This window comes from Podarcis erhardii, assembly GCF_964252035.2.
Source record: "Podarcis erhardii genome assembly, chromosome: 4".
Taxonomy (NCBI): Eukaryota; Metazoa; Chordata; class Lepidosauria; order Squamata; family Lacertidae; genus Podarcis; species Podarcis erhardii.
In genome coordinates, this window is record NC_138508.1 from 35,098,801 (window position 1) to 35,111,873 (window position 13,073).

At 41.6% G+C, this 13,073-nt stretch overlaps 1 protein-coding gene across 4 annotated transcripts in view; it reads left to right on the forward strand.

Annotated features, from left to right (window-relative positions):
• Positions 1 to 13,073, forward strand: part of ST3GAL6 (ST3 beta-galactoside alpha-2,3-sialyltransferase 6) — a 45,466-nt gene that overhangs the window by 17,779 nt on the left and 14,614 nt on the right. For all 4 annotated transcript variants that reach the window (XM_081859808.1, XM_081859807.1, XM_081859809.1 and 1 more), the window contains exons 2-3: positions 10,470 to 10,569; positions 12,111 to 12,191. In XM_081859808.1, coding sequence (XP_081715934.1) covers positions 10,481 to 10,569; positions 12,111 to 12,191 — 170 coding nt within the window. In that variant the 5' untranslated portion in view covers positions 10,470 to 10,480. The remainder of the gene's footprint in view (positions 1 to 10,469; positions 10,570 to 12,110; positions 12,192 to 13,073) is intronic.

Genomic DNA, 13,073 nt, shown 5'->3' on the forward strand with positions numbered 1-13,073 from the left:
GAAGAGAGGGAGAGGAAATACCATACGCAGCCCAAAGTGCTTGCACTAGCAAAGCTGTTTAGCTGGATGCCACCCACCCTGTTTTCCCTAACATAGCAGAGATCTGGTCTCCCTGTCCAGTGGCAGAGCAGCACTCATAGATCTCATAACAGCCCCTTGGCCATCATTCTGCCGGATTTAGGATTGCTCTGTAAGTAACAAAGTTGCTATGGGAAAAAATGGAGGGGGGGGGATGTGCTTTCATTATCTGTATCCCAGGGATCTACAGATCCAGTCAGCTTGGGCAGTGCTTGTAAATTGGAACAGCTTCTTGCTGATTGATTGTTTTAGAAGTGAGTAGCTTTCTGGGAAAAAGAAGTTTAATTGGCTGTCTAGCATTCTGCTTGCTTGGCTTTTTTATTTTTATTTTTTTGGTCAAGTGCTCAGCAGCATGTTTTCTTTCATACTGAAGCTCTTCAGAAACAAGACACTCCCTACTGTCAACATAATTTGCCTCTTTCCTCGTAAGCACTAACTAATGAATGTCCATGCTACTCCTGCTACAAGATATAAGGAATGTTTCCTTCCTTGACCTATCCGTGAACTTCTAAAAAAAATAAAAATACCCATTATCTCATATAATTGTATGTTTAATGCATTTTCCATTACATTGCCGTTTCTGTTCAAACAAGGTAATCCATACCTCTAATAGTATTATTCCTGCCTTTGACTTCTGTGGCTTGTAAATCAGGCTAGAGCAATTGATGGCCCACAGGCTAAAAGTATGTGAATGGGAGAGAGGTATTCTGTATCTAGATGTTTTATCTCTCATAGGGGTTTTTGGACACAGTGAGCCCCAGCTATGTTAAGCACATGGAATCCATAACCATGAAGCCCTCTCCGCAAGCAGGCAACTGCTTAATTTATAGCAGTTGCCCAGAAACCAGTCATATGGCTTGTGCAGCAAAATGCATTTATATCTTAAACTAGTGTCCTGCTGGATCAGGCCAAAATACCCTCAGTGGCTAACTAGATTTCTGGAAGCCAGAAAAGAGGGCAGCAGACCTTCTGTGCTCCCCAGCAGCTGAGGTTCTTGAGGTTCCACACAGTTGTCATTACTGGTAGGCACATCTTCTCCATGGATCTGTCCAGTCCACTTTTAAAGACATCTAACATAATTGCCAGAAAAAAAGCAGAAAGCAGAGACATCACCTTGCCAACAAAGGTCCGTATAGTAAAAGCTATGGTTTCCCCAGTAGTGATGTATGGAAGTGAGAGCTGGACCATAAAGAAGGCTGATCGCCGAAGAACTGATGCTTTTGAATTATGGCGCTGGAGGAGACTCTTGAGAGTCCCATGGACTGCAAGAAGATCAAACGTATCCATTCTTAAGGAAATCAGCCCTGAGTGCTCACTGGAAGGACAGATCCTGAAGCTGAGACTCCAATTCTTTGGCCACCTCATGAGAAGAGAAGACTCCCTGGAAAAGACCCTGATGCTGGAAAAGATGGAGGGCAGAAGGAGAAGGGGATGACAGAGGATGAGATGGTTGGACAGTGTTCTTGAAGCTACCAGCATGAGTTTGACCAAACTGCGGGAGGCAGTGGAAGACAGGAATGCCTGGCGTGCTCTGGTCCATGGGGTCCACGAAGAGTCGGACACGACTAAACAACAACAACAACATAATTGCCATAGTCAGCAGCTCGCAGCAGTGAGTTCCATAAATTAAACACGCCTTGCATGAATAAGTAGTCATTTCTGAATCTGCTGCTACTCCACGGTGGTTGGTGCCCATTGGGGTGGAAGGCAGTCAGACCAATAGTAGGTGGAGCCAGGGCCAATTGGAGAAGGGGAGAACTTGTTCTAGTTTAGCCCCTCTCCTCTTCCCCACTGAGTTCTGCAAGGGGCAGCACTTGTACACTGCAACCGCAAGGGACCCACCTCCATTGCTGCTAAGCAATTTCCTCATTGGAGGAACCTGAGTTTTAGTATCACGAACGAGAGGGAATTCTTTCTTTCTCCATGCCAGGCATAATTGTGTACATTTCTAGCATCAAGCTATTTGGGAAACCACTAGTCTCCCTATGTGGCCCACAACCTGCTTTTCCTCATCTCTTCCCCTGTGCAGCAATGAGACTTGAAAATACGCTTCCACTTGAACTAATGGAAGGATGCTTTCAAATTTAATTGCTTCACAGAGGACATTTTGGAGGGAGGAGTTTCAACTGGAGAGGGAAGGATTAACCCTCTTCTCCCTGTGTGCTATGACTCTCTCTTGCCCTTTCACTTCACAATTAGGCTTGGAAAAAATGGTCCCTGTGAATGTTTTCCCCCCAATATGAATTTTTGCATGGGAAGAATCTTGGCGTAGTTTGTATCTTTGGAGGGAATGTTAACTCTAGTAACAGGCTCTCTGAAAATCACACCCACCCACCCACTGCTACAATAATTTCAGGACAGAGGTATGTGGGGGGGGGGGAGTGAATATGGATGGATGTGTAGCTGGGGGAGATATAATATAAATTAGTGTGTGTTGGGTATGAGAATTAATGAATGCTTTACCTTCCCAAACAAAACATAAAACTTTCTCTCATCTATGCTGGCACACTCATCTGGTGAGGGGGGAGTGTTTTATTTTGCAAAATAATTTATTTCCCTGAAGGTCCCATAGGGTTGCCATATTTTGAAGAGCAAAAAAGAGGACATGTTTGCTGAGTTTTACTTTTAACCATGAATTGCTATGATGACTCTGCCCATGAAAAAAGAGAACAGGTCATGGAAAAAGAGGATAGATAGTCCATGGTGGTACCTGCTTGTGGATGAGATGGGTTAAGCTTTGATGTTTAATGTGGATCAGCCACTCTGGCTCAGTTCACATGGCTGGCTAAGACAAACCATTTTCACCAGGCAACCCCAAACTTGGCCCCCCAGCTGTTTTGGGACTACAACTCCCCACCCCTAGCTAACAAGACCAGTGGTCAGGGATGATGGCAACTGTAGCCCCAAAACAACTGAAGGGTCGAGTCTGGGGATGCCTGATTTTGACTATAGCTGCTTATTGATGTGGTTCTGCTCCATGTGCATAGTTCAGACCTAAGCTAAGTGGTCCATCACTCCCTAGACTCAATCACTCAGCATGAATTCGTTTCTCAAATGCAAGCTGTTCTGTGAGACTTTATATCAATACAAGCCCCCTCTTTTTTAAAAAAAAAATTATTAGCAATTTCAACATAACAAATTATCAAACCATATAATCACATACATTATTTCCCCCCGTTCCATCTCTCCCTCCCCTCCCTCACCAAAGACTTTCCTCAGCTCCTCTCTCTGATTTCTCAGCACATATTATTCTCTGCATGTTATAAAATTTTACATATCCTTACATTATCTATCTAACATATTATCAACCAATAATTTTTTGTATGTTTATTCAAAACCTGCCAAGGAGTCCAGTTCATTTTGTTGCCTTTTTAAATAATTTGTAAAAAGCTCCCATTCTTCCTTAAAGCCACAGTTGTTCTTATCCCACAATTTATATGTCAGTTTAGCCAACTCTGCATAACTCATCACTTTTTCTTGCCACTGTTCTTTCGTTGGGATTTCCTCATATATCAATACAAACTTAGTTTGAGGAAGTTCCTAAACATACAGCACTGATATGTACTTTTGGAGTGCCCATGACAACGGATGTTGCAGAAGTTGAACTTCTCCATTTCTACTAACCTTAGCTTCTCAAGGTCTTCACCAAGTGAATTGTTAGGAAGCCGTTTAGGGCTTTGAAAGTAATAGTAATAGGCAAGTAAAAAAATTTTTACAGGGACCAGAGTATACAAGGTGGTGAGGCTTAGTTCTCTCCCTCACTGGAATCCCAACAAAAAGCACCCCCTCCAGCACAGGGGGGAAAAATTAATCGGGCATGTAGCTGCAGAAGCAACCTCTTTTGTGTACAGTCTCTGTGGAAATCATTTCTGTAACTTCTATCAAAATATAAAACTCTGGTGTGCTTTCTGCTTTCTAATGATACATTGAGTCCTGTGTCCAGGTTGACCTTATTTATTCATTATCCTTGGCTGCCTGTTGTTTCTAGGACTCCTCCTCTGGAATAATGACTTGGTGCTACATCTTTCTACCTTCAAGCTACAACTACACACACACACACACACACACACACACACACACACACAGCCCTCTTTCTCTGATCGAGGCATGTTTACCTGAAGAAGGACTTAACACTGTGCTCTGCCTCTCTCTCCCACAACTGCTTATGCCCCTGGTTAGCCCCTCTTTTTCCTAGCCCTCTAAAATGTTGTTGCACCTGTGTCCCACTTTCTGGCTTCTTGGAGGCCTCTGCCTAGCCACTGTGACAAGAGGATGCTGGACTAAGTGGGCTTTTGGTTGGGTTCTTAAGTGCCCTGGTTCCCAAATTTTGTTGCCACTTTGTCAAATTTCTCTCTCCTTTGGTTGGAAACTAAAGGAGTGCCTCTTACTGAGCCAGATATGACTCAAAGGCTTCCCAACAGAAGTAGATACCGCATTTATGTGGACTCCACCTGATATGAGGTCCTCTCCAAACCCTTTTTCTTATTGGCAGAGGAAGAGACAATAGCAACATTACATACTGCTGCTTCTTACTCATCTACGAGGGACCGCCAGAGAAGAATAAGATATATTGCCCACAATCCTCCCACACTTCCTTTGTTTGCTTGTTCTTATATTGATCGTTCTATTTCCTTCACCTGCAGATAAGGAGGGCCCAATGCTGTTGGTAGCCTCCATTCTGGCAAGGATTCTCTGTAATTTAAGAGCTACTTGGACGGCAGGCATGCTCAGGAAAGGGAAGCCTTCCACACCACTTCACCATGTAGGAAAACGTTTCAAGCTGCTAAATGACTACCTGCCAGGCAACTGTTAAATGCACGGGAGTTCTGCCAGAAAAAAGTGCTTTGCTGTTTGAAATGTTCACCCACAGATTCCTCTTTCTTAGTGGCTCTCTTTTATCTGGGTGCTAAGAGCAAGTGGGAGGAGTCTAATAGAGACCAAAGCTCTTGCAAAGTTCAAGTGGGTTGCTTCTTATGAAGGTCATGGTGCATCCACATTTAGAATACTCTGCTTGGTTCTCTCCTCCCCACTCCCAAGCTCAAAAAGGATGCTGTACAAATGTGTACAGGCAAAAACAAGAGACAAAAAAGCAGTTATGTGAGCAGGAGTCATAGCATCCTGCTGCAAAACAAGAGGCTTTACAAATATAATTTAGAAGGAAGGTAGCAGAGGTTGATGGTTATGAACTTTTGTAGGCCTGGTGAATACAGAAATTGTTTTCCCTCAAAACCTTAGAATGCATTGGAAGTTGAAAGTTTTAAATTAAAAAGTTGACCAGTTTTTAAAAATAAAATGCATCTGATCAAATAAAACCACAGAGAATCACCAGTGAAAACCTATATTGGAAAAGAAGCAAAGGAGATCTTGAAATACCTGCCCTAACAAGACATTTTCAAGCAGTAAAACTTGGCCTGTATCTCAAGGTGATTCAAAATAGACAAAGCAATTAAGGCAGAAAAAGAGATCTATAATAGCAGTTCTGGAAACTGTTACGGTACAACTAAGAACATACGTTATTGATTCTCAAGTCTTGACATCCACGCTAAATCTGTATTAAAAGTTTGGCGTAAACACTAACATCAGTTACCCTCAAGCAGCATTCGGCTCAGTGCTGCACCTAAGATTTCAGATTAAAACTGCAGAGTGGAAGGAAAGGAGGACCTTTTTCTGCCTCCCCACTTGCAGCCGCTTTCTGAAGACTGGAGAAGAGACCGTCTTAAGAATATTAGAGGGGTGGGAAGAGGAAGCATGGCTTTGTTTTTTGCAGTCTTCAGAAGAGGACTAGACCATGTAAAAATGAATATAAGATTTCAGCTGCAGTTCATTTATTTTCAGCTTTGTATTGTTGTTATTTAAAAAGTATGCCTAGACATTCTGTTGTTGCGCCCATAACCTAGGTTTAAGGTGCCATTTAGCTCCTAGCCTTCATATCTCTGTTTCTAACACTGCCCCCCAAGCATATCCCCAAGTACATCTTGGCTCACAAATAAATTCACTAGTATAGTGTTCAAAAATACTGGAAGTTTCTCTCTCTCTTTTTTTAATGGATTACTTATGGGCACATAATTTCATATAAACAAGTAACATTGATTCTGCACAACTACCACAATCTTTCCAGCTAAGGCATATTGCCAGTCAGCTGAAAATGCATTACGAATATCTTTTGAAAGAGATGCTGATTCACTCAGACCAGAGCATCTTAATTAGCAAAATATACCAGATATTCTTGTTCCTGCAAAAAACAAAAAAAACCCATTGTTGATTTTTGCTTTCTGGCTTACTGCTATCAGGATAGCTTAAGATACCCTGAGAAAGCAAAAAGTTCAGTGCTATGAAAATAAGTAACTTTGCAAAAACCTATGAATGTAGTATTTATGTTGGCACAAGGAAGAAAACTGATCCTCTGGCACTTTAAAATAGGAGCAGTGGCTGCAAGCCATTTGAAGAATGGCAGCTAGGATCAGATTTGCTTGAAGGAATACACAGTAGGGGAGTTTAGATGCACAATTTAATGTGTTGCAAGCATCCGTGAGGAGCTAGTTGGGCTTCATAGACTTCCCCTGCTGTACGTGTAGTTGCAACCAGTGCCCACCAGCTGTATGTTTGGCAACAGTAAGAGGCTCATCCATACTTAGGGAGATCATTGGCCACAGTTGTCAAATGTGTGGTTGGTTGGGTGAGGATAGCATGCCAGTCATGAGGGTAGGCCTAGCCTGCAGAGGCACATGGCCCTGTGACAGGAAATCCAGATTTTTAAAAGGCAAATATGCCCATCTTTCTCTTCTTGGTTCCAGGGTCTCACTCTGTCTTCCCTTAAGGAAAGGGTAGGTAATATTTTCTGGCCAGCAGGTCATATTCTTATCTCCTCACTCCTGGTGGAACAAATTTGACAAGTGGGTGGGGCTGACGACCTGCACTACGACATCAGGTGAAGCTATACTTTGAAGCCCCAATTTCTGGGACTTCAAAGCACAGGGCTGCCTGAAATCCCTTTTTCAAACAGCTTGTGTCTGTACTGAGTGACTCCAGAGGGGTTGCTGTTAAAAGTAGAAAGCTTCTTGTGGCACATTAAAATATTTTTATGTGTTGATTTATTTTGAAACTTATGCTCCACCTTTAAGTGTTACCACTCCCAGGGCAGTGTTTAAAACAACAACAGTATCCATCAATAATGTTAGCAGTAATAGGAATCAGTAACAGTCCTGGGACTGCAGAGCTGAAGGCAGTCAGGGAAGTATGAGCCACTGAGAAGCTCCCACTGCCTCTCAGGAAGAACATGACAACCAGGAAAGCAACCTGATCCCATTCAGAGATGTAGTAGCTGGTTCAGTGCTTGCTATCCTTCTCACTCACTTTTTCCTTTTGCTGTCAAATCTGTTGATGTTATTACATGTATGCCTTGCTGTTCCTGCAAGGAGCTCAAGGTAGTTTATCATTTTAACAGTATTTCAAAACCATATTAAAACAACAGAGCTGCAAAAATGCAGCAATACAAACTTCAAATGTCCATAAAGATAGCAAAAGTAAAATAAATGTCCATAAAGATAGCAAAAGTAAAAAAGTAAAAAAAATGCAATAATAAAGAGTCCACTTGCGATATACCAGTGGTTCAGTGCTCAGACGTCATTCGGGTAATCAGACGTTTCGTAGCTAAAGAGCTTAGTCATCAAGCTTTGTAGTTAATAATATACAGTGGTACCCCCGGTTAAGTACTTAATTTGTTTCGGAGGTCTGTTCTTAACCTGAAGCACCACTTTAGTTAATGGGGCCTCCTGCTGCCGCTGCGCCACTGGAGCAAGATTTCTGTTCTCATCCCGAAGCAAAGTTCTTAACCCGAGGTACTATTTCTGGGTTAGTGGAGTCTGTAACCTGAAGCGTATGTAACCTAAAGCGTATGTAACCCAAGGTACCACTATACAAGAGAAGACAGAATGTAAACAACTTAAAGCAGGGTATTTCTGTCCCCATTTGCATGTTTCCATCGGGAGGAGCATAGAAAGAGGACAATGTCCTTCAGTTTGTTAAACCTCCTTGAGATATACCAGGCAGTGACAGATATTAAAGTCAGATGCCAGCCAGTACTCCTTGGGAATTGGGTTCCAGACACGTCCATGGCATTAGCTGTGGATAACATGTCATGCATCTGATGAGGGTTTGCTCCCCACCAAAGCTTATGCTGCAAATCATTTGGTGGTCTTTCGGGCACCATGGCATTTTTGTTCCTTTTTTTGTATAGAATTGTGATTGTCTTGTACACTGTGGGCGATACAGCAGGCCTACCAAGTTCAGTAAGTAGTGATCATAGAGAGGAATTCAGGAAGTGAAGCCTTTGCTCAAGCCTTTGCAGATTAGAATCAATTCACATCATTTTATATGTTTGCCAAGAATAAATAGTTTTTTTCTAGCTAGAGCAGACACAACTCTGCCCAGGTTGACAATCCATAAAATTTAGAGCCCTTCCTTTCCGTGTGTGTCATGAACTGAAACAGCTGGGTGTGGGTATCTGCTGTCCAATAAATTCTTGTTTGTTTCTGGGATGGATTTGTTAGGTTATACAAATACACTGGATGCTCAGACGTGCTCAAAAATGCAAAGTGTTTTAACAATTAGAGCTGTAACGTGTTAGATTGTTGTTGCTGGGGTTTTTAAAAGTTGTAATTAATAGAGAATCTGCCCACCTAAATTCACTAGAGAGGTATGCAAAATTAGCATTTCATCTAAAAATGAAACAAGTGTTCAAGTGGGTCTGAAACATAGTTGCATGCTTTTAAGGCAGAATGTTGAGCCATTTGAGTTCATTTGATGAATGCTTTAGGGCAACTTTTCCCAACTTGGTGCCCCCAGCTGTTTTCCCCTCCCCAAAGTTACAACTTACCATCAGCCCCAGTTGTTGTCAGTTGCCAGGGATTATTATGATGTATTTATTTATATCCCACCTTCTTCCGTGAAAGTGACTCAAGGCAGCTTACAAATAAAAATAAGAACAGCTAAAAGATTTTTTTTTTAAAAAAATTAAAATTAAATTAAAACTATATGTATATATATAAAAATATATAAAAGCTATAACATAATAACAATAAAAGCAACACGGTGCCAGCCCCCTCATTGAAAGCAGTCAGTTGGGAGGAACAAGAAATGGGTGGCACACAGATGTCCTTAGCCAGGGCATCTCAGCAACACGGATATGGTGCAACTAAAGACCCTCCATCTGGATGTGGAATTGGACAAAATGTGTTGGGTCATTTAGGCTGCCATCTTAACCCCTGCTATGTGGGCATCGTGTTCAGCACTATGGCCCCTGGCTCAGTATGAGGGGTGCTTCTGAATCTCTCCTTTGAAACCCAAAGGAAAACAGGCAGTAGGGAAAAAGAACATCCCTTCTTTCCTCCCCCAAGGACTTGCTGTTACACTACTGCTTGAGTTAGAGTCACCTTTTGGTTGACCAGACAAGTCCTACAAAAGGGCAGTTTCCCTCCCCACTGCCTTCTCCTTCCTGGCTGATCTGCCCAGATCCAATATGTATGGCCTTCTCTGTTTCACTTCTAACAGGAGATGGGAATAGTAGTTGAGAAGGCACCAGATTGAGGTAGTAGGTTTTATGGAGTTAGCACAACTCATGTCATCTTGGCCCCATTGAGGAAAGAAATGCTAGAGTCCCTTCCCCTCCACTGCTCCCTGGCCATCTGTGCTCTTGAGCATTTAAATCAGCCTTGGTTCTCCATTTAATAGAGTGCTCTCTTGCGTAAATCTAAAGTCTATGCTTGTTGGGGGGTTTACAGGGGTTTTCCATTTTGCTGAAGCAGGTTGACCAAGATGCTCAGTACAGAAAGTCATGTTTAGGAAATAGTATATTAGAGAGAATGCGCTGAGCTGTTTTCAGGAAGCCGCAATATTTGCTACAGAGGAGGTGTTTTACATAAAGCAGAAAGGAAACGAGCTGAAAAGAAAGACAGAGAACAAATATAGGAACAGATATATAGGAACAAATATAGGATCCCTTAACCAGGATCACGGGGGATATTATTACAGAACTTAGCTTTGATAGCTGGTCAAACACTTGTGAAAGATCTACCATTTTTCCAGGCTCAGAGCAAAGCTTATGCAAGATTTGTTTCATGACTGGTTTATTTAAACACCTTAAAACCTATTGAGCAAACACAGCTGCCTTCATATCATATTAATAGGCAAGCATGTCAATGAACCCCTTTGTACTTCAGCTGGAATTCGAGTGAGTAGTCCATACACTTAAAGAAAACCTGTGAAACTGATAAATGACAGGTGACAGATTATTTTCTTTCTTTCTTTCTTTCTTTCTTTCTTTCTTTCTTTCTTTCTTTCTTTCTCCCAAATAGAAATAACACTAACAATTCTCTTTTGAACTTTTGTTTCAGATTTGACAGTCATGAAACGGATCATATGTGCGATTCTCTTGGGTGCGGGAGTGATGTATGTTATACTACACCGAAACCTGCGACGGACAAATGACTATTGGTAATTACAACATCTTCTTAGACTTAGACAAACTACCTGTTAATTTGTCACTGCAGATCTGCCCCAGAATTGTTTGGTTGTAGCTCTGCAATTGCATGTCTTATTCAGGAACTGGAAAACATGTTAGTAGGTTAGTTAGCAAACGTGTCTGAGGAAAAACCAAATGACTGCACAATTACTTATGACATTATAGGCAAGTGTCTCTGACCCCTCTCCCATCCCTGGCCTGAGAGGGACTTAATCTGAAAAGGTAGCACTACCTTATTTTGACTAAGGATGATTGAGGATTTCACAGTTTTAAGTGATTTTTAATACCCAAACTGGAACACCATGATGCTTTAATTTTTACACTTTTCTGAAGTCTTCAGTACAGGAAGACAATATGGTTATACAGTTCCTAAATCATAAATTTATTATTGAAAGAGGATTTCATTATCTCTGTGAAGTCTGGTTCCTATTTACAGGAGGGTGGTAATTCAACTGTGTAAGATTAGTATGCTGATTAGTATGTACCTCTTAAGGGTCAGGATGGTTGCTGTACCTTCTGGATTGAATTTAAGACAGGAGCTTGTATCAGGGTCATAGATAGTTCATGAATGGTATATTTTATCTGAAACGTATGCCAGTTGCACTGACGCCATGATCCATAGACATAAACCACGAGAAAAGCCCAGACTTAGCACCCATTGTTAACCTGCTTACTTATCTTTTCTCTGAATTAAAAAGCCCCGAATGCTGCAACCTTCCTTCTTAAAACTATTCCAAATGTAGTTGCACCATAGATTTATATAACCGCACTGTAATATCGGCAGTGTCCTTTTCAATTTAGCTTGTGTCGTATGGCAGTGTGGGTGGGGCATGTCATGTTTCAAAGCTTTCTGCATTCAGCTCTTTTAAAGTTTTCTTTTGGGTGCTTTTTATCAGTCATTGAACTTGCAGAATAAGTAGCACATAAACCAGGGAAGAAGCATATGCAATTCAGCATCACGTGTTGTGTAGTTTAAGGCATATGACTCTTGTGCACTGAAAACAGTGCAACCTAGAAAGACTTAATTTGAGATTGAAGGCTGCGGCAGGTTTTACGGATTGTTTGTAAATAAAATGGAGTGTGTGTGTGTGTGTGTGTGTGTGTGTATATATATATATATATATATATATATATATATATGCTTTCGTAGATTTTCACGGGTACAGGAATGCAGGTTTTGGTGTCCTCGGGTGTCTTCCCGTGTAAAAGTTGGGGTGTCTAGGCGACGTTTCGACGAGGTCTCACTCGTCATCTTCAGGCTGGTGCTTTCGGCTTCTTGTTCCAGTAACAAGAAGCCGAAAGCACCAGCCTGAAGATGACGAGTGAGACCTCGTCGAAACGTCGCCTAGACACCCCAACTTTTACACGGGAAGACACCCGAGGACACCAAAACCTGCATATATATATATATATATATATATATATATATATATATAAAATTTTGCTTCAGATGTTCACTACCTCCTATCAGTCTGTCTATTTTAATATGGTGAATTTGTTGTTGTTGTTCTAGGTTGCCCCCTACAGATGGAGGAGACAGAAAAGGACAAATAATAGGTTGCCCTTACAAACCTGGCGTTTCATCTTTAATAAAGTAAGGGGAAAGGGGGAAAGGGGTCATCAACCCAGATTACTAATGGTCACCATGTGCTGAATGGGCTTGCAGTCCCCTCTTCCAAAAGCAAGGGTGGGCGACTTCTTTTCTGTTGCTAGTTGCATTCCCTTGATGGTAATCTGTTGATGTCCACATGTTGGTGGTGGGTGGAGCTAGACACAAATATATTTTGGATTTACAAATAAAGACCAGTTTTCACCGTGGCTACCAAAGGTTAGAATTCGCAGTCCTATGCAGATTCTATTCTTAATACGATACGATAAGATAATCTTTATTGTCATTGTCCAATACAGAACAATGAAATTGAAAAATCTACGTAAGACATTCAAAAACCAACAAGCCTGCTATCCCAGCTATCTCAACTTGGTTAGCCCCCTAAAAACTGGTTAGCCCCATTTTTAAATACAATATACTACCATAGAGACTCCTTACACCGCATTTAAAACCAAAATCGCATTTGGATAGAAACTGTTTCTCAGGTGGCTAGTCCTAGTCTTTATAACCCTGTACCTTCTTCCAGAAGGCAGAAGCTGAAAAGGATCATTTCTGGGGTGCGCACTATCCTACACTATCTCTGCAGTTTCTTATGACACCTGGAAGCATCGATTTGATCCACGGTGGGAAGAGTAAACCCTATTGGATTTGATGGGGTTACTCTCAAATAAGTATACTGATGAGGGGTTTTTTTAAGCATTACAGATCAATACAGTTTTTTGGAAAGCAAGTGAAGACAATTATTTTCTGACTTAGCATGTGTGCTCACATACCTCGCTTATCAGACATTTACCCTAAGCGATGCAGTCAGGAAAAAAGTAACAAAATAACAACACCCACACCAGTTCATGTTACCCCCCCCCCCCA